The 22244-nt window shown below is 32.9% G+C and overlaps 1 protein-coding gene across 1 annotated transcript; it reads right to left on the reverse strand.

Moving 5' to 3' along the window:
- Nucleotides 1–21182: 21182 nt before the first annotated feature.
- On the reverse strand, nucleotides 21183–21485 carry LOC131659533 (EPIDERMAL PATTERNING FACTOR-like protein 6). Its single transcript, XM_058928711.1, has one exon. The coding sequence runs from the start codon at nucleotides 21483–21485 to the stop codon at nucleotides 21183–21185; it is 303 nt and encodes a 100-aa protein (XP_058784694.1).
- Nucleotides 21486–22244: the final 759 nt, after the last annotated feature.

The raw sequence follows: 22244 nt of genomic DNA on the forward strand, positions 1-22244 counted from the left end.
TCCCTAAACTAAAGAGTTAGGATTCCCTTACATTTTGGAGAAGGGAATCCAGAAAACTAAGCGAGAGGATTTCCAAAAGAGAGATGGATACAAATCAAAGAAAATCTGCCAATGGTTTGCATAAGAGATGGTCAGAGAGAAAGCTTGCGGAGGGAGGAAATATTAATCAATAGCTTTGTTGTGCGAGAACGGTGGAATGTACATAGTAGAAGAGGTATGGCGGCGCGATAGAGGTTGAGAGATGCTGAGTTTTGTTCGATCTAGGTTTTGAGAAAGTCGAAACGTGTATAATTTTATTATATATTAGAACTTATATTATTATTATTATTATTATTATTTATGAGAGAACTACTTTTAGAGGGGTTTAAAACCCCGCAATCTGTCTCTTTTTTTTAATTCTGCTTCGCTTGACATGGCAAGACATGTGGCATGCCACATAAGCCTCCGTTAGAGCAATCTAACGGGAGGGACCAAAATTCGTGACGAAAAATTTTGTGAGGACCAAAATTCGACAAAATTTTTTATAAGGACTAAAAGTGAAAAGTGCAATATTTATAGGGACTAAAAACTTATTTAACCCTTTCATCTATTTATGGGAAAAAAATTTGGATATCAAAATTTCAAAAAATCACTTAATTTTGAAGCTATTTCAAATAGATTTTCATAAAAATCATTTTTGAAATACAACTTTTTGAAAAAATTATGATTTTGACTAAGTTTTGGTCTTCCATTATGTATGTTTATGTTATAGGATGTCAAATTAAGTGTTTCATTTTAGAAAAAACGAATATAAAAAAAATTGTAATATTTTGAAAAACGGTTTTAGAAAATCTACTTTCAAAAATACAAAGAAAAAATCTAATTTTTTAAAGCTGAAACAAACTGACCCTTAGTTGATTGAGTAACGAGGTTGGAAAAGTGTAGTCATATTGAGTACTGTTTATTGTTCTTAGCAGGGAAAATATGGTCAAGTGAGATATTGATTTGAAGCACATTTCTTCTTTTAAAGGGTGATTTATGACAATTATCAAACACATATGAAAATGATATTGCTTGATTTGTATTCAGCAGTAATGCAATGTTGTGAAGAAAACAAATATATTTTGGGTAATATTTTGATAATGCAAATAAGTCACTTTAATGAATTGTAAAGCCATATGATATGTAATGTGGTTAGGTGTTCAAAAACCAGTTTGTTGTGAAATTAGATTTTATATGAGTTCTGTAAACACATTTCAGACATGAAACTTATTGAAGTTATTGTAAATTTCTTTTGGTGATGGAGAAGTTCATGAGTTTCTAGTTGGGGGAAGGTTGCATCATAATATCGAAGAGTAAAGACATGAAATTATTGCTATTCAACTATAGTACCAATGTGAGTATATACAGATGCAAATAAAGGTATCAAACTAAGGTCTTTGAGAAAATATGATAAAATACCTATGGTGGACTATAATGAAGAATGTGTTTTGTATGTAATTCTTAATAAAGTTCCATATAGAATTTTTCCATAATATTTAAGACTTTATAAATGGTAAACATGAATGGAAGAATAGTTAAATGAATTAGAGTAATAGTTGGCCATTCAATATTGGACTAGTGTGTTTTTGCTTTAGTAATTTATTTTCAATAATTTAAATTATCTTAATTACAGTAATTTAAAAAGTCAGTATTAAATTAAAAAATAAAAATTACATTAAATGGAATTTAAAAAGTCATTAACAAACTACAAAATAAAAAATTAATTAATTTTAATTAAAAATTAGGTAAAATATGACATGGCGCTACTGTGACGGTGCCACATCATTAATAAGGATGCCACCGATGCCAAATTGGAGTAGGTAAAATATGACATGGCGCTACTGTGGCGGTGCCACATCATTAATAAGGATGCCAACGAAGCTAAATTGGAGGAAGACTAACAAAATCTCAAAATCTCAAGTGAACTAAAGCTTAGGGACCAAAACTCTGAGTTTTAAAACGGAAAGACTAAAACTTAAAAAATATGAAAATAGGAGAACCAAAAGTGTTTAGGGACCAAAACCCTGAGTTTTAAAACGGAAAGACTAAAACTTAAAAAATATGAAAATAAAAAAATCAACATTTAAGCCTAAAATATTAAAAAATTATAATAACATTCAATAATGTTTATTCATTCAAATTACATCTCAACAAAACTAAAAAAAAAAAAAACCAAATCTTATCAAAACATTGATCATAAAAAATCTGAGATTCATCTATAGGAACCCGATGGTGAAGAAAAATACATATGTGGGTACTTGATTAAATTTGCTTCTTTATTTTCTTTTACAATACACTCACTAGATAGAGAGATAAGAGTTTTACTAGTTACAAAAACTTTATTTAAGAAAACTCCTAGTCCCTAAAATCATATGAGCTTAGAAATAAAAATGAAACAAAAAATTAAATATTATCATGGATCATAGAGCTTGTTGTGACACTTGCATTTCCATACTTGTGGATAGTAGGGCCCAAACTCCTCTTGTTTCTTTGGTGGAACAGTCACAAGGATGGGTGTACAAGGGGTACATTCATTGCATTTGGCTATGCATGTTGGAGGACTAGAACCTGGACCAACAAGAAGCCTTCTTTTGAGAAAAATATGATTTTTTGGTTTTCCCTGAGATACCAAGTTTTGCTTGATTCCCTTCTTAAGATGTTGTAAATCAACTTGAGAATTGAAAAGCTTACAACATCTAATATCTATAGTAGTACCGGAAAACATTGTTCCAATTGAAATCATAAAAAAGGAGACACAACAATAAAGATGAATTTTTTTAACCAACATATTGATATTTCTTTTACTATTCAAAATATAAACAAAAAACTATTCAAGAAATTGAAGATATAGTTTGGACTAAGTTTTTATATATATATATATATATATATATATATATATATATATATATATATATATATATATATATATATATATATATATATATATATATATATATATTTAATTTGACTTTTAAAATTTTATTTATTTATTTATATATTTTTAAAGGGAAAGCATTAAATAAATATTTAATGAGGTCAAATTTGTAAAATATAAGACATTAGATTTATTATTATAATATTTCACACTATTTTGTTTACAAGTTTGGAGAGGAAGAGTTTAAAAAAAAGAAAGATTTTGATGAAAAAGTTGAGGAGTTTAGATGAAAAGCATCTTGGATGATTTGTTTTTTTATAATTTAAAATTTTTTTAGTTTGAAAAATTAAAAAAAAAATGTATTAAAGGAGAGATTTTGAAGATTTTGAAGGAATTAAATAAATTATTCAAAGATAATTTATTTTTATAATATTTAAAAAATTAAAATATATTAATGATAAATATTTAATTAATATTTTTTTATAAATTTATCATTTCAAAAAATATTATCATAAAATTAAAATTTTCATTTTTAACAAAGTAATATATATTTTTTGACAAACAAACAAAATAATATATTAAAATATACAATTTAAAAAGTTTGTCTTCATTAGACAAAAAATTAATAAAATTATGGTCAATGTATATTGCCCTTTTTTTTCCTTCTTTTTAGATTTTGGTTTTTCCTTCTCTAAAAGAAAATTCTATAAAAAAAATCTATATAAAGAAAATTATTATTAATTTTTAAAAATATTAAAAATTATTTTTTAGATTTGGATCTTAACAAACTTAGATGAACATACCAAAAATTCATATTACTAGTAGGTGACATGTGGGTTCGCATGTTGCACAATATAATTATAAATAGTAAATAAATATAATATAGTGATGTTTACAAAATTTATATAAATTTTTTTATAAATTTAAATAAAAAATATATTTTAAATGATGATTGTCATATAAATATTAATTTAATTTAGAAGGTAATGGTGTTTTGTCATAATCAATAGAGAAATTATGTAATGAAAACAAATGAGGCTCAGCTTCTAGAAAGGAATGAGTCATCAATTGTGCAAGAGGGCCCACACGAAGTGAGTGGAGGGAATAATTTCGTTACTAACCAACCGCAAGATACGGGATTACGCAGAAGTGGGAGAGCACGCACTGAAAACGTGACGTTGAAGGACTATGTGACAGCGTGAGATTATAAGGCTTGTGAGAGGGGTAGTGTAGGGTTATGTGTGATTTGTGAGATTTTCTGCTATTCTCTCCCTCTCAACTCTGTATCAGCTTGCTGAGTTTATCATCCTTCAATCAATATATATTTCCTCTTTATCTTCACATTTTATTACTGTTTCATTGGTGCTTTCATCAGCCATGGCCACTCCACAATACAAAGAGATGCAGGAAGATCTCAGACGCAATACCGAGGAGATGAAGTTGTTTCAGACGGAAATCCTTGAGCGTATGGAACGACTGGAAGTTGGTAACGCGTCAAAGTTTGAGGAGATTCACACAGCACTCGATATACTCATCCAACAAACACCGTCGAAGCAACGCCATGGTTCCGAACTCAATAACAGACCTCCATTTCAGGTGAGAAACATCAAACTAGAGTTCCCTCGTTTTGATGGCACTAACGTCCTTGAATGGATCTTTCGTGCTGAGCAGTTTTTTGGGTATTATGATACTCCTGATCATGATAGATTAACCATCTCATCGGTGCATCTTGATAAAGATGTGGTGCCTTGGTTTCAAATGGTACAACGTTCAAACCCATTTCATTCTTGGCTAGAGTTTACGCGTGCGTTAGAGTTGGATTTTGGTCCGTCCATTTATGAATGTCCACGTGCTACCCTGTTTAAGCTCACCCAATCTGGTACTGTGGCTGAATATTATATGCAGTTTACTTCATTAGCTAACAGGGTTTATGGCCTGAGTAATGATGCCCTAATCGATTGTTTCATTAGCGGATTGAATGTTGATATCCGTCGTGATGTATTGATTCACACACCCACCTCCATTGTTAAGGCAGTATCTCTAGCGAAAGTTTATGAGGAGAAGTATACCTCCGTTTCCAAGCCACAAAAACCAAACACAACCAATTACGTCCCCAACAAACCATTCACCAACAAACCAGAAAATAACCACAAAAATATGGCCCCCATCCTCAATACACCCCCAACCAGACCAATGAGTCAATACCAAAAACATCCTAATATTAAGAGAATGTCACCAGCAGAAATGCAAGTGAGAAGAGACAAAGGACTTTGTTATTGGTGTGATGACAAATTCTCTTTCACCCATAAGTGTCCTAATCGACAATTGATGTTACTACAATATGATGAAAATGATGCAGACCAGGTGCTCGACAAAATGGCTGAACCACCAGATATAACCTCAAATAACCTTATAACCAACCAAACTGAACATCACCTATCCTTTAATGCCATGAAAGGGACTAGTAAAATGGGTGTGTTAAGATTCTCCGGCTTTATCGATCATATTCAGGTGCAAATTCTCATCGACGGAGGTAGCTCGGATAACTTTGTCCAACCAAGAATAGCCAAGTTTCTTAAGTTACCAGTGGAACCAGCACCAGTTTTTAAAGTATTAGTAGGTAATGGTGAGATCATGACTGCTGAGGGTGTGATACAAAAATTGCCAGTCGTAGTACAAGGACACAAACTAGAAGTGCCAGTGTTCTTACTGCCTGTGGCTGGAGCTGATGTCATATTGGGTGCATCTTGGTTAGCAACATTAGGCCCACATGTTGCTGATTATGCAGCATTGACTCTCAAATTTTTTCTAAATGGAAAATTTGTAACCTTGACAGGAGAAACTAATACTACTGCACCTACTTCAGCTCAACTCCATCACTTTAAGAGACTGCAAACTACTGATGCAATTGCAGAATGTTTTACCATTCAATGGCTGAAATCTCACGAGTTGGAAGATATTTTCAATGAGCTACCTATTGACACTGAGCCAGAAATAGCTGTCTTGTTACACACATACAGAGAGATTTTTCAAGCCCCGTCATTTCTACCGCCGGCCAGAGCACATAATCACACTATACCATTGTTAGAAGGTTCAAACCCTGTTAAGGTCAAACCTTACAGGTATCCGCATAGTCAGAAAAACCAGATTGAGAACATGGTTCAAGAAATGTTGCAACAAGGAATCATTCAACCCAGTACTAGTCCATTTTCATCACCGATTATTCTGGTGAAAAAGAAGGATGGAACATGGAGATTCTGCACCGACTATCGAGCTCTTAATGCTTTAACCATTAAAGATAGTTTCCCTATTCCGACAGTGGATGAATTGTTAGATGAGTTGTTTGGAGCTAAATTTTTTTCTAAGTTGGACTTAAGATCAGGCTACCATCAGATATTGGTACATCCGGATGACAGATACAAGACAGCTTTCAGAACACATCATGGCCATTACGAGTGGTTGGTGATGCCGTTTGGTCTAACAAATGCTCCTGCAACATTTCAAAGTCTAATGAACCACATATTTCAGCATGCTTTAAGAAAATATGTTTTAGTGTTTTTTGACGATATATTGGTCTATAGTACCAATTGGACAGAACACTTAAAGCATTTAGAGGCAGTCCTCAAAGTATTACAAGAGCAGACGTTGTTTGTCAAGTTGTCTAAATGTGCTTTTGGAGTCAGAGAAATTGATTACTTGGGACACGTGGTGAATGGAGATGGTGTGCACATGGATAAAGACAAGGTTCGAGCTGTCTTGGAATGGCCAACTCCTAATAATATAAAACAATTGCGAGGATTTCTAGGCTTGACAGGGTATTATCGAAGATTCATCAAGTCCTATGCTAACTTAGCTGGTCCCTTAACGGAATTGCTGAAGAAAGATAGTTATGAATGGAACCCACAAGCTGAAAAGGCTTTTCAACAATTAAAGTTAGCAATCACTTCTGCCCCTGTGTTGGCCTTACCAAACTTTCAAAAGCCTTTTGTATTGGAGACTGATGCATCAGGTATTGGAATAGGCGCTGTACTCCATCAAGATGGACATCCGGTGGCTTACTTTTCAAAGAAGTTAGTGCCTCGAAATCAGAAAAAGTCTGCTTACTTTAGAGAAATGCTAGCTATCTCGGAAGCCATTGCTAAATTTAGACATTATTTACTGGGTCATAAATTTATAATTCGCACTGATCAGAAAAGCTTGAGGAACTTGATGGATCAGACTTTGCAAACACCAGATCAACAGCAGTGGCTACATAAGTTTCTTGGCTATGACTTCACTATCGAATATAAGCCAGGGAGCGAGAATTTAGCTGCTGATGCCTTGTCCAGAATAATGACATTAACTTGGTCTGAACCTCGCGCAACAATAATTCAAGAGATCAAAGTAGAATTACAAACAAATCCAATTTTATTGGATATTATGAACAAATGCAGCACTGACAATCAATTGCAACAGCAGTACACAGTCAGGGAAGGCTTGTTATTTCGGAAGAATAAGATTGTAGTTCCCACTCCATCTGACTTGGTTCGAAAATTACTGCATGAATATCACAATTCACCAATAGGTGGTCATGCGGGCATCACCCGAACAACTGCTAGAATTAAAGCCCAATTTTATTGGCCAACACTGCAGAAAGATATTAAAGAATTTGTTCAGACTTGCTCAGTATGTCAACAAGCTAAGGTGGCTAACACATTGCCTGCGGGGTTACTCCAACCTCTTCCGATACCCTCACAAGTGTGGGAGGATATAGCCATGGACTTTATTACAGGACTGCCTCCTTCACATGGCTATACTACTATTATGGTAGTGGTAGATCGTTTGACAAAATATGCTCATTTTATGGCTATGAAATCTGATTACACTAGTAAGTCAGTAGCAGAAGCTTTTATGCACAACATCGTCAAACTACACGGTATGCCTAAGTCTATTGTGTCAGATAGAGACAAGGTTTTCACTAGTGCTTTTTGGCAACACCTCTTCAAATTACAAGGCACAACACTAGCCATGAGCAGTGCCTACCACCCTCAATCGGACGGCCAGACGGAGGTACTCAACAAAGGCTTGGAATTGTTTTTGAGATGCTTTACATTCAACAATCCAAAATCGTGGTTTAAGGCGTTAACATGGGCAGAGTACTGGTACAATACGGCTTTGCAAACGAGTATCGGCATGACTCCTTTCAAAGCTTTATATGGAAGAGACCCTCCTACATTGACAAGATATGTGTCTCGGGCTTCGGATCCTTCAGCACTTCAAGAGGAGTTGATGGAGAGGGATAGAATCCTACAACAACTGAAAGATAATTTGGAGAAAGCTCAGCAGTATATGAAAAAGCAGGCAGACAGACATAGAAGAGATGCCCATCTACAGGTAGGAGACTTGGTCTTAGTGAAATTGCAGCCTTACAGACAGCAATCTGTAGCATTAAGAAAGAATAATAAGCTGGGAATGAGATATTTTGGGCCTTTTGAAGTCTTGGACAAGGTAGGAGAAGTTGCTTATAAGCTGAAATTGCCGGACCATGCTAAAATTCATCCAGTTTTCCACGTATCTCAATTGAAGCCTTTTAAGGGTGTTCTTCAAGATCAATACATGCCACTGCCTCTTACTATGACAGATACAGGCCCAGTCATTTGGCCGGTAGAGATTTTGCAAGTTAGGACGATCACTAAAGGGTCACAAAGAGTTCAACAAGTTCTGGTTCAATGGGATCAGCAGCCTAGATCGGAAGCTACGTGGGAGGACATAGCTAGCTTACGACAGAAGTTTCCTCTTTTCAACCTTGAGGACAAGGTTGATTTTAAAGGGGAGGGTATTGTAATGAAAACAAATGAGGCTCAGCTTCTAGAAAGGAATGAGTCATCAATTGTGCAAGAGGGCCCACACGAAGTGAGTGGAGGGAATAATTTCGTTACTAACCAACCGCAAGATACGGGATTACGCAGAAGTGGGAGAGCACGCACTGAAAACGTGACGTTGAAGGACTATGTGACAGCGTGAGATTATAAGGCTTGTGAGAGGGGTAGTGTAGGGTTATGTGTGATTTGTGAGATTTTCTGCTATTCTCTCCCTCTCAACTCTGTATCAGCTTGCTGAGTTTATCATCCTTCAATCAATATATATTTCCTCTTTATCTTCACATTTTATTACTGTTTCAAATTATGTTGCTTGAATTAAATATTATCTTAAAAAAATAAAAATATCCAAAGAAAAATATGTAGTATTTTGCCCAAATCTCGTCTATATTGTCATCCTTACCTCTCTATTATTATAAGTATCTGTAATCTTTTCTACATATTTTAAATAAAATGGTGAATAAATTTAATAGAATTATTTTTTCAAAAATATCATTATATATTAATATGTGCAATTTTAAATTTGCATATTTCTACTATCAAATAAAAATATAAGATGAAATATTAGGTTATCTGCCGACAAAACTTTCATTTTAAAAAGCGAAAAATGCTTGCCAACATAACTTAAAACCCATTTTTCGTTTTTATGGAGGGAATTAATTAAGCTGTTATCTTTTTCGTAAGTATGTAATTCATAATAAAATATATTAATGAAATTTAAGATATATAAATCTTGCCAAAAGACACGACAAAAGTCTTGTCTAAGAGACATAGTCTTAAATTTTGTTTGAGGTCTCGATAGAAATCCCGTCCAAGAGGTTCAATACTCCACCTGAGGGATTTATTTTCCCCTTATTCAAGCTTCACATAACTTCTCATGAGGGACTAAGACACTATTACAAATAATACATTTCATGACGAAGCTTTCACCTCAGACAGAAAAAATGAGGTATTATGCTTAGGCGAGTCATGCTTTAATTTTTTTTATAATAATAAAAACAACATAATCATTATCAAATAAAGGTTATGTCAGATCACACGACATTCTCATCACTTGGGTAGCAGTGATGTGTTGCTAGATACCGCTCATTATTTTTAATATTAAATAGGTGATTTAATATTATTGTCAACGTTACGAGAACATACAGGGTCACACGCATAGAGTACTTATAGTAGAATGGATGATTAAATTAAATATGATTTAATTTAATTATGTGTTAATGGTATTTAAATTGTTCAATACATTAGCACATATATAATTTATTTGATTAAATATGATTTAGTTAAATAAATGAGAATTGACAGTTAGTTAATATAAATATGATTTAATTTAAATTTATTTTATTTAATTAAAAGAGTTTGATTAAATATAAATAATATTTATTTAATTGAATAGTTTAATTAAATTAGGTTGGGCTTATTTTGGGAAAACCCAAAATAAGAGCATAAGGGTTTTAGAAGCTCTCTATAAACTGAGGAGCTCTTTCCCCTACCAAAGCTAATTGTCAATTTTCTCATAGCAAGAACAGCTAGCACCGCCTTCCACTTTGCACTCGCGTGGACTACATAAAGACGTCGGTATCTTCCGCCGTTCGTAATCAAAAGATAAACCACGCTTCAAGAGGTAATTCTTGAATCCTTATTCGTTTGGTTTGTGATTAATGATTTAATCAAGATCTGCTCATCGGATTAGATCCATTCATCGGAATTGTTCTGCTAAGAGGATCTTTTTTTGAAAAACCCCTCTGAAAATCCCAACAATCATTGCTAGCATCACAGAGAATTCATGGCAACGTCATAACAAATTCACATCAACATCATATTCATCATTGAAACTTTGAAAAAAAGAAAAGACCGTAAGATAATTGGATAAATTTTTAAAAAAATTTATTGTTAAGAAAAATTATTAAACACATAATTTATAAAAAAATAATTGTTAAAATTTTAAAAAAATGTTTTTTAGGATTGATAGAGTTGTAATAATAAAAGGATTAATAAAGTTCAATAAATGAGATAAATAAATATCCAAAATTAAAATGAGTTAAAAATAAGTAGAAACATAACTTTACTTAAAAATCCAAAAAGAGAATGATATAAAAGAATTAAATTTAATATTGTATTTATTAAAATTTGGACTATGGTTTAAAATATTTATAAAAAAAATGAAAAGTATAACTCATAAATTTTACTTTTATTTTCTTTAATTCTACAAGACAAATGTAATAACCTGTGCGTTCACACGAATTTTGCTCTGGTTACCCGTGCGTTAGGCTTGTGTTCACACAGATTTTGGCCTGATTATCCATGTGTTACACGACACTGTTTGTTCTGGTTACCTGTTCGTACACATAGTACTGATGTGTTACCCGTCTGTTTATACATGTACTAGTGTGGCACACACGCTTTTGTTTTCAAAATATAATAAAAATATTAATAAAAAAACAAATTTATTTTATCTAAATAGTTAATTATTTATAAAAACAAAACATAAATTTAAAATAAAAACAAAAATATTTTACCAAAATTGTAATTATCATTAATTTTAATGTGATTTACGTTTGATTTTTTCAATTAAATATGAAACTGAAAGAAAAATTGAACATATAACTTTTTTTCAAATTATGAATGAGTATTAAAAACAAAATAGAAATAAAAGAATGTTAAAAACAAAATTGAATTAATTTTTATTTGATGAGAGAGAAATTAAAAACAAAATTATAAATAAATATTAAAAACAAAATTGAAACAAATGAGTACAAACAAAAAATTCACTGTAATGAATTTGATAAAAGGACCAATTCATTTACACATAAACATTAATTTCATGATAAAAGTTAGAACAGGAAGAGTGTAACTTATTATAAATTTTTTATTAGTGTAATCTATTATTTTAATTATTTATTACATAGAAGAATTATACAAACTCCTTGTGTTTCCTATCAACTACCTAACTAAGAATAGAAGATACCACCAAACCGTCTAAAATACTCTTCCTTACATTTTAATTAACACTAAGATTTGCCCCTTATCGCAATTTACTAAATGAATTAATTTCAACCAATGATATTAACCAATTCATCCAAGTGGCACACTTTTTTTTCAAATTTTTTTGACTACACACCATTAACCGGGTAAAACTATTGTCTTCTTACACATTTCTTCATCTATGCACTACTAGCCCATTCTGTTGCTGCATTCGTCCTCTTTTCACATTTGTTATATCCTTTCTCTCTTGCAGACTCAGCCTGGTCATTTTCTAAGTTTCCTTTCTTTCTCCTTCAAACCCTAACACCGTCGTCCCTTTCTCTAGCTACCTACGACCACCACAATTTCAAAAATGAAAAAACCACATCCACATTCAGTATTATTCTCTCTTCCGTTTTCTCTCTCTCACTTCAATCTTCATGTCTCTCTCTTCATCTTCACCCCCCTCTCTCCTCGTCTCTCTCTTCATCTTCACCTCCCTCAACCCTAGCCGCCACCCCGGTTCTTCCATTTGTTACCGGTCTCATCCATCCTTCCCGGTCTCTCACTCTCATCTTCCGATTTCAACCTCTTTCTTATCCTCCGATCACTAAATCCCCCTCAAACTTCTTACATCTAAGCGAATCCGAAACTTTCGTAAGCGAGGATCCCCCAGATTTGTTGAAAACCGAAAGTGAAGATCACAGACAATAACTTTCAGGTACACACTTTCAAATGACGTATTCTTGTCTACTCACATCCATTTGATTCAGTTTTTGTGATTTTCATTTGCAAGGTTTATGATTTCAAGTAATTTGACACATATTCAAGGTTGCAAGGTTTATATACTAATTATTGTATATAAAACTGTGAGTAGAATTTTCTGTGTTTCCTTATTCACAAAAAAAACACACCTATATATACATAAGCTATTCAAAACCAATTAGCTAAGATTTCTCCTATAGTTTCTGTATCCATCACTGATACAGCTAGCTCTCATAAAATAGATTATTCTAGAAATAAATATACAATCATAATCAATTAGAATCAGCATAATAATTAAAGAATATTCTCAATATTCTGCATTAGTCTATTTTTTAATTTTAATTTATGTTTTATTTTTAATAATCAAAATCTATCAATATTTCACGGGTCACTATCGCGACAATACCTTCTTTATTTTGTTCAACGAAATATTTATAGATATTTATAGTTATTAGTGATATTTATAAATATTTATCGTTATTAAACATATTTGATTTATCATGTAGTGATTTAGGATAATATATCAGTAACAACCAAGCTGATCTAAGATATTGAATTTTATTACTGAAACTCACTATTTTTACGGGTCACTATCACCATAATATTTTTCTTACGTGAAATTTATCACTAAAACTCATTATTTTTATAGGTCACGATCACCATAATATCTTTCTTATGTGAATTTTTATCACTGAAACTCACTATTTTCACGGGTCGCTATCACCATAATACCCTTTTGCCTATTGCATTTCCAACTTTTTTTATTTTTAAAATAACTACTATATATAGATTCATTTCATCTATATTATGTTTTGTTAATCTTAAATTAACATTTCTCAATCGAATTTTTAAACTTTTTTTTACGTTTGTAATACATTATTCATCTTAAGATTTGACTTACCTGTGCGGACGCACGAGTCTTCTACTAGTTCAAGATAAAAACAATGAATATAAGCTTGATCCATAAAACATGCAGAATTAATTCAGTAATATATATTATCATAAAAGTAATTTCATACCATATATTCAAGTGTCCTAGGGATATCCAATTTTGAAAGCAAGAATGGAGGTCAGTATGATATACTGTGTACAAAAGTGCTATTACTAATTGCTAAAACTGTTAGAAATATCGGAAAGATCAAAAGGATCCAGGTTGAATCGTGAATGGAGTCACTTTCCTTAGAAGTATTTCAAGCACTCTCTTAATTGTCTTAGAGTTTGGAAAGCAAGAATACCCAGGATAATGTCAGCCTTACTCGAGTCTGCACAAGACCGGTGAAGAACTCGAATGCAAGGAAGAGTGTCTAGAATAGTGAAGAGGATTTTTTGATTTTGTGTGTTTCATTTTGGATTCATAAATGTGTATTTATAGGCCATGCATGTGTTGTTTCATAAGTTTGCAACTTTTGATGAAACAACACATTTTCACCATATATTGCAATGGTTCATCTATAATGACACAAGGCACCCCTTCATGAAATGTTGTAAATTTGAATTCAAAAAACAAATTTATGCAACAACCAAAAATCTATTCCCATTTTTTGTCACATTAGAACACACTATGGTAATTATTGTTTTATAATTTCCAACAATCCCCCACTTGTTCTAATAATGACAAAAACTCATTCCAAAAATAAAGATATAAAGTGTGTTAATACAGTTAAGTATCTTTCGATTTAAAACTTAACCTTAGTGAGAATAACACAAAGTTTAATCAGAATATTAGGTAGCAATGCTTTTAAACCATTAATCCATGTGATTAGATCGTCGTTATCTTACACACACTCTTTAAAGGTTCTTCCTTTGCATATCTCGCTTAGCACTTATTTATGGCCATATGCTATCTTGTTTTCATGAATTTTTCATGAGAGAAACTCCAACTCTCACTTTGAGACGACACCATCTCGAAATTCACATAGGTGAAGTTCATATTGTGTACTTTTCCATGAGACACGTACCCTCGGTATTGAACTTCATTAAGAGTTTGAAATAAAACTCAACCCTCGTTTTAAGGTCAACATTATCACGAAATATTTGACAATTATCCAAATCAATGACTTGTTATTACCCATTGAAAATCTTGAGGTTAATGTTCTGTTAACGTAAGATTGGGTTGCCGCCGCTGTCGGAACTCTTACTCAAGGAGTTTAAACCCCATACCTCTCGAGATTGTTTTTACTAAGTCTCTGGCCAGGGGCTTAGTAAACGGATCTGCCAAATTATAGCTTGTTCGTATATAGGTGAGTGAAATGATTCCATCCTTAATCAATTTTCTCATGAACGAATGTCTAAGTCCAATATGCCTAGACTTTCCATTGTACACTTTGTTGAACGCTCTTGCTAAAGTGGCTTGGCTATCGCAATGTATCATCACCTTTGAGACATTGTCCTTAGCCAATGGAACTTCCAACAGAAGATCCCTTAACCATTCTGCTTCTTGACCAGCGGAAGCGAGAGCCACGAACTCTGATTCCATGGTCGAAAGCGTAATGCATGTTTGTTTCTTGCTCTTCCAAGAAATTGCTCTTCCAGCTAGTGTAAATATCCACCCAGTTGTAGATTTATGATCTCCAACATTAGATATCCAACTCGCATCGGTATATCCTTCTAGTATGGCAGGAAACCTACCATAGTGAAGGCCAAGATCTTTGGTTTTCAATAGATAGCCAAAAATCCTCGTGATTGCCTTCCAATGTTCAATACTTGGATTACTAGTACATCTACTCATTTTACTAAATGCAAATGATATATCGGGTTTGGTACATTGCATTAAATACATGAGACACCCTATTGCACTGGCATATTCCAATTGAACCACTGCTCTTCCATTGTTCTTTTGAAGTTTGACGACATGATCAAAAGGAGTGGTAACTTCCTTAAATTGTAGGTGTTTGAACTTATGAAGCATTTTCTCAATATAGTGTGTTTGACTAAGTTCATAACCCCCACTATTTCTCTTAACTTTGATCCCTAGAATTGTATCAACAAGTCCAAGATCTTTCATATTGAAAGTGGAAGTTAGAAACCTCTTTGTTTCTAAAATTCCATTCAAATCATTACTAATTATTCGCATGTCATCGACATAAAGACAAAGGAATGTTACAGTGTTTTTGCACACCTTTGTGTATAAGCACTTTTCATAAGAATTAGGAATAAATCCATTAGAGAGTATCACAGAATCAATATTTTGATACCATTATTTTGGTGCTTGTTTTAAGCCATATAAGGATTTGATAAGCTTACACACCTTTTATTCGTTTCCAGGAAGCACACAGCCTTCTGGTTGTTCCATGTATATTTCCTCATCAAGATCTCCATTTATGAAGGCTGTTTTGACATCCATCTGATGAACTATAAGGTCATTCAAAGAAGCTAAGGAAAACAACAATCTAATTGTGGTTGTCCTTGCTACTGGTGCATACGTGTCAAAGTAATCTATGCCTTCCTTTTGTTTAAATCCTTTTGCCACTAGTCTGGCCTTATAAGTGTTTAAAGTACCATCGCTATGGTACTTTCTTTTAAACAACCACTTGCATCCAACGGGCCTTGATCCATTTGGTAAGTCAACAAGTTCCCAAGTGTGGTTTGACACGATTGAATCCATTTCATCTTAGATAGCGTCCTTCCAAAAGGAAGAGTCCCTTGAAGTTATTGCTTCCTTGTATGATTTAGGATCATCCCCTACTTGGAGAATGACCGGAATACTTTGAACAAAATTCTTACAATTTCCTTCAACCATATAAAAGGAGATAAATTGAGGATCGATTTCATCTGGTCCTAGATTCCTTATTTTCCGAACTCTCTTGCTTATCCTAGGCTCGGGTTGTGATTCAATGATTTGAGGAGTGCCTTCAGGTTGTATTTCTACAATCCGAGAAGATTCTTCTTCACAAGATTCTTTATTCGCGACCGACTCTGATTCTTTATCCTTGGTGATAAGATTTTCAAAGAATTCCACATCTCGGGATTCTACAATTACATTAGACTCTAAATTTAACAGCCTATATGCCTTACTATTTTGTGCATATCCAACAAAGGCACATCTTATCCCTCAAGGACCCAACTTGGTTCTCTTAGGATCCATGTTTTTATAGTAAGCCACGCACCCCCACACTTTAAAGTAATTGATATTCGGCGCTCTGCCTTTCCATGCCTCATATGGATAAATATCGGTTTTCTTTAAAGGAATTATGTTGATTATGTGGCAAGCAGATAGTAGGGCCTCACCCATAAATTGAAAGGTAGTTCAGAATGTATCAACATGGCATTCACCATCTCTTGATATGTTCGATTCTTTCTTTTGGCCATGCCATTTTGTTGCGGTGTGCGAGGTGCCGAACATTCATGTATTATGCCATGTTCTTCACAAAACACATCAAATTCAGTAGAAAAGTATTCACTGCCCCTATCACTCCTAAGAACTTTTATACTTCTACTTAATTGATTTTCCACTTTTGCTTTATAAATCTTAAAGGCATTAAAAGCATCATCTTTATGCTTTAAGAGATATACATGAGTGTATCTAGAGGAATCGTTGATGAATGTAATAAAGTATCTATTTCCTCCGCGTGTTAACATGCCATTAAATTCACACAAATCTGAATGTACAAGATCAAGTAGATTTGTATTTCTTTCAACACTTCTGAAAGGATTCTTAATCATTTTTGATTTGACACATAATTCACATTTTTTGAAATTATTTATATCGCATGAAATCAATCTAAATTTAATTAGTCTCTTCATAGAACTAATACCAGATTTAATACCCGGTTTTCCCAATAAATCTCCACTAACAAGATTCCTATTTATGTCGGGTACATGAAGCACATTGATAAGAGTAACTTTCTTTGCGGAAGTGAAGTTGAGTTCGACCGATCCGGTTCCAACAACTTTAGAGCGGACTTCATTTCCCATTTGTACTTCTTGTCCATCATTTGCCTCAGAATAGGTTTTGAATGCAGCCTTATCATAGGAGACATGTACCGTAGCACATGTATCATACCACCAACCTTGAACTTTCCCTTTGATTTCCATAATTTTGCTCACCGTAGCAATTATGTCATCATTGGCTCGAACTGTATTGATCTCATTTTTTGACTTGTGCCTACAATCTCGAGCATAGTGTCCAGGTTTACCGCACACGTAACATCCATGTTTTGGACCTTTAGAACCGCCAGAATTCTTGAACTTGTTATGTTCCTTCTTTGGTCCAAGATGACTCCTCATGTCATCATGTTTCTTCTTTCCTTTGGTGTTCACAGCATTTGCTTTGGAAAGACCCGCAAATTCTAATTTCTCCCTTTCCTTCGATTCCTCCTCGATTAGAAAATGTTTCTGGATTTTCTCTAAGGAGAAGTCCTCAGAACTGTGCAATAATTTCTTTCTGTAACCTTTCCAAGAAGGTGGTAATTTTGCAATAATTGCACCAACTTGAAAGGTCTCGGGGATGTCTATTTTAACTGCTTTTATTTTATTAACAAGGACTTGCAATTCATGCACTTGGGGAAGAATGGGCTTAGAGTCTATGAATTTAAAATCAAAATATTAAGGAATTAAGAACTTCTTCGTACCTTCCTCTTCAGCCTTGAATTTGAATTCGACTGCTTTCCAGATTTCTGTTGCCGACAGATTATCCATATAGAGGTCATAGAGACGATCAGATAGTGTGTTCAAAATATGTCAACGACATAGTAGTTCGTTCTCCTTACGTTTCATGCGCTCCTTCTTGACTTCTTCAGAATCATTTTCGGTTGGTTCAGGAATTTGTATTAAGTCGGGATCCAAGACATAATGAACCTTCAAGGCAGTCAGTAGGAATGTCATCCTGTCTTGCCATCTGGTGTAGTTAGTTCCATCAAAATGATCCAATTTGACAAGATCCTGGTTCATAACTTTGATGCTTGAAACTGCAGCGTCGGAAGCCATTGAAGAATAAATACTTTTAAGGTTGTTAGAAATATCGGAAAGATAAAAGGATCCAGGCTGAATCGTGAATGGAGTCACTTTCCTTAAAATTATTTCAAGCACTCTCTTAATTGTCTTAGAGTTTGGAAAGCAAGAATACCCAGGATAATGTCAGCCTTACTCGAGTCTGCGCAAGACCGGTGAAGAACTCGAATGCAAGGAAGAGTGTCTGGAATAATGAAGAGGATTTTTTGATTTTGTGTGTTTCATTTTGGATTCATAAATGTGTATTTATAGGCCATGCATGTATTGTTTCATAAGTTTGCAACTCTTGATGAAACAACACCTTTTCACCATATATTGCAATGGTTCATCTATAATAACACAAGGCACCCCTTCATGAAATGTTGTAAATTTGAATTCAAAAAACAAATTTATGCAGCAACCAAAAATCTATTCCCATTTTTTGTCACATTAGAACACACTATGGTAATTGTTGTTTTATAATTTCCAACAAAAACATGCACGGTCAACCTTTATAAACATGTTCAATTTCAACAAACTATTGAGAGAAGTCCGAGAGGTTGGTTTAGTTGAGTCAATTATGATCTTCAAAGCATAGTCTTTTAAAAAACCGGAGGCACCGTGATTGCAACTTTATGCATACACTAGTACGAGACCGGTGCTATCGCACAGGTGAATTTTTTTTTTCTGGTGAAGTATTTTTTGAAAGATATGAATAATATAAATAAAAGGAACTATTATCAATGGCCATAATCAAAAGGAATCTTTTTACTCAAATAGATGTTAGGATTTTCATCGATTGCTAAATTACAGTTTTTGTCCCCTTATTTTGTCCGACTCACGAATTTAGTCCCCCTATTTTAAATTCAAACAATTTTGGTCCCCCTATTTTATATTTAAACAGTTTTAGTCCCCCTCTTATATTTTTTCAAAGAAAATCGATGAGATTTTTTATTTTTAACTTATATTTTTATCTACGACATTCAATAATAAGTTTATATACGATGATTTCTCATGTTTTACAAATAATTTGTCATTTAAAAAGGGAAAATTGAAGGATAGAAAAACACTTAGAAAGGGGGGGGGGGGGGTTTGAATAAGTGTAGCTTTAAAACTTGTAAGATAAAAACAATTTGCACAATGATTTTTATCCTGGTTCGTTGTTAACTAAACTACTCCAGTCCACCCCCTTGAAGTGATTTACCTCACCTGAGGATTTAATCCACTAATCACACGAGATTACAATGGTTTTCCACTTAGACAACTTCTAAGTCTTCTAGAGTATACTGATCACAACCTGATCACTCTAGGAACAATCTGCTTTGATACCCTCTAAGACTTTCTAGAGTATTCTGATCAATAACCTGATCACTCTAGTCCTTACAACTTAATTTAAACAAGTTCTAAGAGTTACAATGCTTCTAATAAAGCTATTATCACAACTGTGATTTTCTCTTAAGTTTAAGCTTAGTCTCACTAATATATTACAATAGCAATGTAGTGAGGTTGAAGATGAAGTTTGAGAGCTTTTGAATTTGACAGAGTATCAGCGTTTTTGTATAAAGTCTTGTATGCAGAATTCGTAACTTTGCTTCTCATCTGAACTTCATATTTATAGGCGTTTGAGAAGATGACCGTTGGGAGCATTTAATGCTTTGCGTATTCCGTACAGCATTGCATTTAATGTTTCACTCTTTTGTCAACTACCTCGAGCCTTGCTTTCGCTGTGTCTACTGACGTTGCCTTTAATAGCTTTCAACGTTCCTTTTGTCAGTCAGCGTAGCCTGCCAGCTAGTACTTGCTTCTGATCTGATGTTTGTGTGAACAACGTTTGAATATCATCAGAGTCAAACAGCTTGGTGCAGAGCATCTTCTTGTCTTCTGACCTTGAAGTGCTTCTGAGCGTGATACCATGAGAACTTTAGTGCTTCTGCTTCTGATCTCAAGTCCTTCTGATGCTTCCATAGACCATGTTCTGATTCTGCTTGACCATCTTCTGATGTCTTGCCAGACCATGTTCTGATGTTGCATGTTGAACCTTCTGAGTCAGTGCTTCTTGCGCTGATTTTGTGCATACTCTTTATATAATTCCTGAAATGGAAATTGCATAGTATTAGAGTCCCACATTATCTCATACAAAATTCATATACATTGTTATCATCAAAACTAAGAATATTGATCAGAACAAATCTTGTTCTAACAAAAATATCGTTAATTTTAAATAAAAAAAGTATGAAAGGGGGACAAAAATTGTTTAAATCTAAAATAGGGGACCAAAACTGTTTAAATTAAAAATATGGGGACTAATTTCGTGAATCCAAAAAAATAGAGGGACCAAAAATGTAATTAAGCAAAAATATTATAACTACAAAATATTATTAAAGCCAGTCAAAATTTGCAATTTACTTTATGAAACATTAAAATAAAAAATAATATTGAAAAAATATAATAACATTCAACAATGTTTATTCATTCACATTTGTCTTTCAAGATTTATATCTCAACAAACCTAGAAAAACATTTCCCAAATCTTATCAAAACGTTGGCCATAAAAAAATCCTAGATTCTTCCATAGAAACACGATGGTAAAGAAAAAAAATAATTCTTCTTTGCTTCTTTATTTTCTTCTACAAATACAATACACTCACTAGATAGACATAAGAGTTCTACTAGTTACAAAAACTTTATTTAAGAAAGCTCCTACTCCCTAAAATCAATTAACTTGGAGATCAAAATGATACAAAAATAAATAAATATTATCATGGATTCATTCATGGATCATAGAGCTGGTTGTCACACGTGCATTTCCATACTTGTGGATAGTAGGGCCCAAACTCCTCTTGTTTCTTTGGTGGAACAGTCACAAGGATGGGTGTACAAGGGGTACATTCATTGCATTTGGCTATGCATGTTGGAGGACTAGAACCTGGACCAACAAGAAGCCTTCTTTTGAGAAAAATATGATCTTTTGGTTTTCCTTGAGACACCAAACCTTGTTTGATTTCCTTCTTAAGATGTTGTAAATCAATATCTTGAGATGAAACAATGGATGCAGTAGTAGCAGCGTAAAACATTGTTCCAATTGAGATCATAAAAGAGACACAACAATAAAGATGAAATTTTTTAACCAACATATTAATACTTCTTATTCTCTCCAAGATATAAACAAAAAATATTCAAGAAATTTGAAGTAATATAACCAACATTTGACCAACATATATAATTTCATGTTTAAATTTTGGATTACATACTACATTTGACTTTTTATTTATTTATTTATATTTTGTAAAAGAGGGAGTATTAAATATATATTTATTGAGGTTTAATTTGTAAAATAAGACATTAAAAATTTATTACCATAATATTTTAATTAATTTGATTATTTCTTTAAGTTGTGTTTGAGAGTTTGAAAGAAAAAGATTTGGTGAAAAAAAATAGAGCAGTTTAAATGAAAAGGGTTTTTCGAAAATTTATTTTTATACTTCAATATTAGGTGAATTAAATTTTTTTATTAAACGAGAATTTACAACTTTCGAAGACTTAGATAAATTGGTCAAGTATAACCAATATTTTAATAATATTTGAAAAATTAAAAATATATTAATAATAAATATTTTTTATCACTGATTATTTCAAAAACTGTTAAACTTTTTTCTATATTTTTTAAAATTTTATTTCTTTAAAGTCTTCTCCACTCCTTCCTTCCTAACTTGCAAATAAAATTTTAATTTTTTTTCATTATTAACAAATCAATATATTAGAATACACAACTTAAAAATTGATCTTCGTCAGAAGAAAAAAAATCAAAAAACTGTGTATAGTGTTTATTTTTC

The sequence above is a fragment of the Vicia villosa genome, linkage group LG3, assembly GCF_029867415.1.
Source record: "Vicia villosa cultivar HV-30 ecotype Madison, WI linkage group LG3, Vvil1.0, whole genome shotgun sequence".
Lineage (NCBI taxonomy): Eukaryota > Viridiplantae > Streptophyta > Magnoliopsida > Fabales > Fabaceae > Vicia > Vicia villosa.

What these genes read in the sequence shown, in the direction of transcription:
- LOC131659533 (XM_058928711.1), bottom strand. Translation starts at nt 21,485, where the DNA reads ATGTTTTACGCTGCTACTACTGCATCCATTGTTTCATCTCAAGATATT.